Below are 2,940 nucleotides of genomic sequence, written 5' to 3'. Positions count from 1 at the left end.
TGTGTGTGTGTGTGTGTGTGTGTGTGTGTGTGTTGGGTATTTTTTCATCAAAAGATAGACAAATAAACAAGCTTTACGGTGATATCAATGACTCTACATGTCCAGAAATTGACACGCGCCTGATTCCACAGCGTCGTGACACAAATACTAAAACATTACCTGCGGTGGCCAAAACAAAATACGTGAGTCACTCACCGTCAAAGGGAATGTTGACCTCAATATTCTCTCCCTTCTTCACAAAGATCTCCTTCACTTTGTCACTGTCGATCTTTGGAGGACGAGGCACTGAAAATTTGACACAGGAATTAAAATGTAAGAAGAGAACAATGATGATAATAATTAAAACAGCAATAACAACAACAAAAACAACAACAACATCAACAAAAACAACAACAATTTAACGTCTCAGCATGAGGCTTTCAGCTTGTCAAAGGACCCATTATATCCTATTTGATCCACAACAACAAGAGCAGCAACTACATCATCAACAACAACAACAACAACAACAACAACAACAACAACAACAATACTTTAATATCTCAGCACAGGGCTTTCAGCAGATCAAAGGACCTATTACATCCTATTTGGATGCACCAGTGTCATTAATTGATTGCCAACTTCTCTTTTCAGATTGTGATTTGAAAGAATAATAGCCGGTTTTGGAATTTAAAAAAGCTCCATACATTTTGAGCATTTTTGACACTGTGGCTAGGCATTGTTACAATAAGAAATTCATTGCCAAACAATAAATAAAAGGTTTGAAACATTCGAGAAGCCCAAGCTTCCTGAAACATCCTCACAGGTAGCACAGCTAGTGGACGGTCGGCCGGTGCTCCAGTGAGGTTTGCTCTTTTTTATCCAACATCTATTGTCCTTATCTCTCCCCCTTCTTTTCTATCCAACATCTATCGTCCTTATCTCTCCGCCTTCTTTTCCATCCAACATCTATCATCCTTATCTTTCCTCCTTCTTTCCTATCCAACATCTATCACACTTATCTCTCCTCTTTTTTTTTTGGTATGTTACTCTTTGGTAACACCTCTAATCCCCAGCACTTATGTAATAATAATAAATAGCATTTGAATAGCGAATAATCCCATTTTACAGCAAGCTCTATGAACTTTACGCTATATTATTACCCCCCAGCAGACCATAGAACACTCTGAAACATTTTCAGCTTCCCGGGAAGATGTGACCTATTTGTTTTGCAGGTGCCATTAAAATCTTATAAACCATTTGAGCCCCAGCCATCAGTACGCAGACAGAACATTATTTATTCTTTTGAAGTTTTTTCTGAATTAGATGTAGATGCTGGTTATGACGAGGACTGTGGGGGGTGGGGGGGGAGGGGGAGGGGGAGGCGGTAGCCTCAGGAGAAGGACAGGGCTCAAATGGTCAAGAACTAGAACCTAACACAGCTGTGTCGCTCTTACATGGGTCCACAGCCACGTTGGCTCGGCATGGGCGATCGCCAATCTGCAAAGTGTATTGTCCGGCATCACCGACGTCCACATCCTTCACAGTCAGTTTGAATACCTCTCCCTTCTGGCCAACATCATATCTGGAACACAAACAAGAAGAAAACTCTTTAATAGAATTTTTTTTAAACCCATAACAATTCAAAACGCCAAACTCCTTGAAGTAAATTCCTCCTCTCCAGCCGTTCTTAAAACAAATTAATTTGGAAAATTGTTGAAAAGAAATTATCTGGGAAAGGTAAGCTTTCAGATAGGGTTCATTTGAGCATACCATTTACTAGATCAATATTTCATTTGCAAAAAATGTTTTTAAAATGCTGGAAGAGAATGCACAATTTCAAAACTAGAAGGCTTTCTTTCAATATTACTACCATAACTGTGGCATAACAACTCCAGTAGCTACAGCTACAACAACAACAACAACAACAATATTCAGCTGGCAACTAGATCAAAATGAGAGGCATCGTGGTGAAATCTGGCGCTCCTCAAAATAACATAATCAAGAAATCGTAATTTTTTTGGCTCCAATGGGCATTTTTTACCAATTTTTTTAAATGGCTCAACACAGTAAAAGTAACACCGGCCTGCCGTTCAGATGTACTGAGCCAGAAATTTTGACTTATAGAAAAAATAGCAGTTTCTTAAGTTATTGGTTACATGTGCGCAAGAAATATTTTGTGGAAATTCAAATAGTAAATGTTAAAAAGCCAAGAAAAGATACATAACGTGGCACACTTTGTCAAAGAATTGAAACAGTTATTCCTTTCCTCTCTCCTGAATAATTTTGCTTTCTAAACTCGAGACATCTGAACAGATTGGCGGCTCTAAGCAAAGTATCATGACATTGTAAAGAGGGGAGAAGAGGACAAACTTGGGCAGATCGGTGTTGATTGGCTGGCCATCCTTGAGCCACTTGAAGGGCAGCTTGTGCGGGTTGGTGGCCTTGGCGTCGAGAGTGATCGTCTCCTTCTCCTTGCACTTCTTGTCGGCGAGTTTCTTCATGAACTTCACGTCAGCTGGAGAAGACAGAAGAGTTGCCTCAGTTTACAACAATCACTTAATCCTTCCAGCCCGAAGCACGTACATTTTCAGCAGCACTTGTACCTCCCACCGTCCCAAGAGCATATTATATTCTCAGTTTCGGGGGGTATCAAATTTGCACATTTTTCGAAATTAGCGTACCTAATTAAACTTTAATTTTCATAATATTAGTTCATTTACTTTTAAACATTGTTATATGTTATCTAAACCTCATTACAAAGATACTACATCATTTTTTAGAAGGCATGCCTTTTTTTCTGAAATACTGCTGTACTGGCTGGGACTGGGGTTAGGGAGTGCACAACAGTGGCTGGGGCTGGAAGGGTAGGAAGAAGTGTGCGATTCCTGGAGAGAAGAGAGAGAGAGAAAGAGAGAGAGAGAGAGAGAGAGAGAGAGAGAGAGAGAGAGAGAGAGAGAGAGA

The 2,940-nt window shown here is 40.0% G+C and overlaps 1 protein-coding gene across 1 annotated transcript; it reads right to left on the bottom strand.

The window, feature by feature from the left end:
- Positions 1-195: 195 nt before the first annotated feature.
- Positions 196-2,495, bottom strand: LOC101847557 (immunoglobulin superfamily member 22; the record flags this gene model as incomplete). Its single annotated transcript, XM_005113544.1, has 3 exons — positions 2,350-2,495; positions 1,434-1,561; positions 196-285 (listed from the first exon to the last, which is right to left on the bottom strand). Coding segments are annotated over exons 1-3 (349 nt in total), but the record flags the coding sequence as incomplete, so codon positions are not given.
- Positions 2,496-2,940: the final 445 nt, after the last annotated feature.

Source organism: Aplysia californica, unplaced genomic scaffold (assembly GCF_000002075.1).
Source record: "Aplysia californica isolate F4 #8 unplaced genomic scaffold, AplCal3.0 scaffold03302, whole genome shotgun sequence".
NCBI classification, from domain to species: Eukaryota; Metazoa; Mollusca; class Gastropoda; order Aplysiida; family Aplysiidae; genus Aplysia; species Aplysia californica.
Note: the sequence above shows the minus strand (reverse complement) of the source record. Positions and strands in the feature narration are given on the sequence as shown.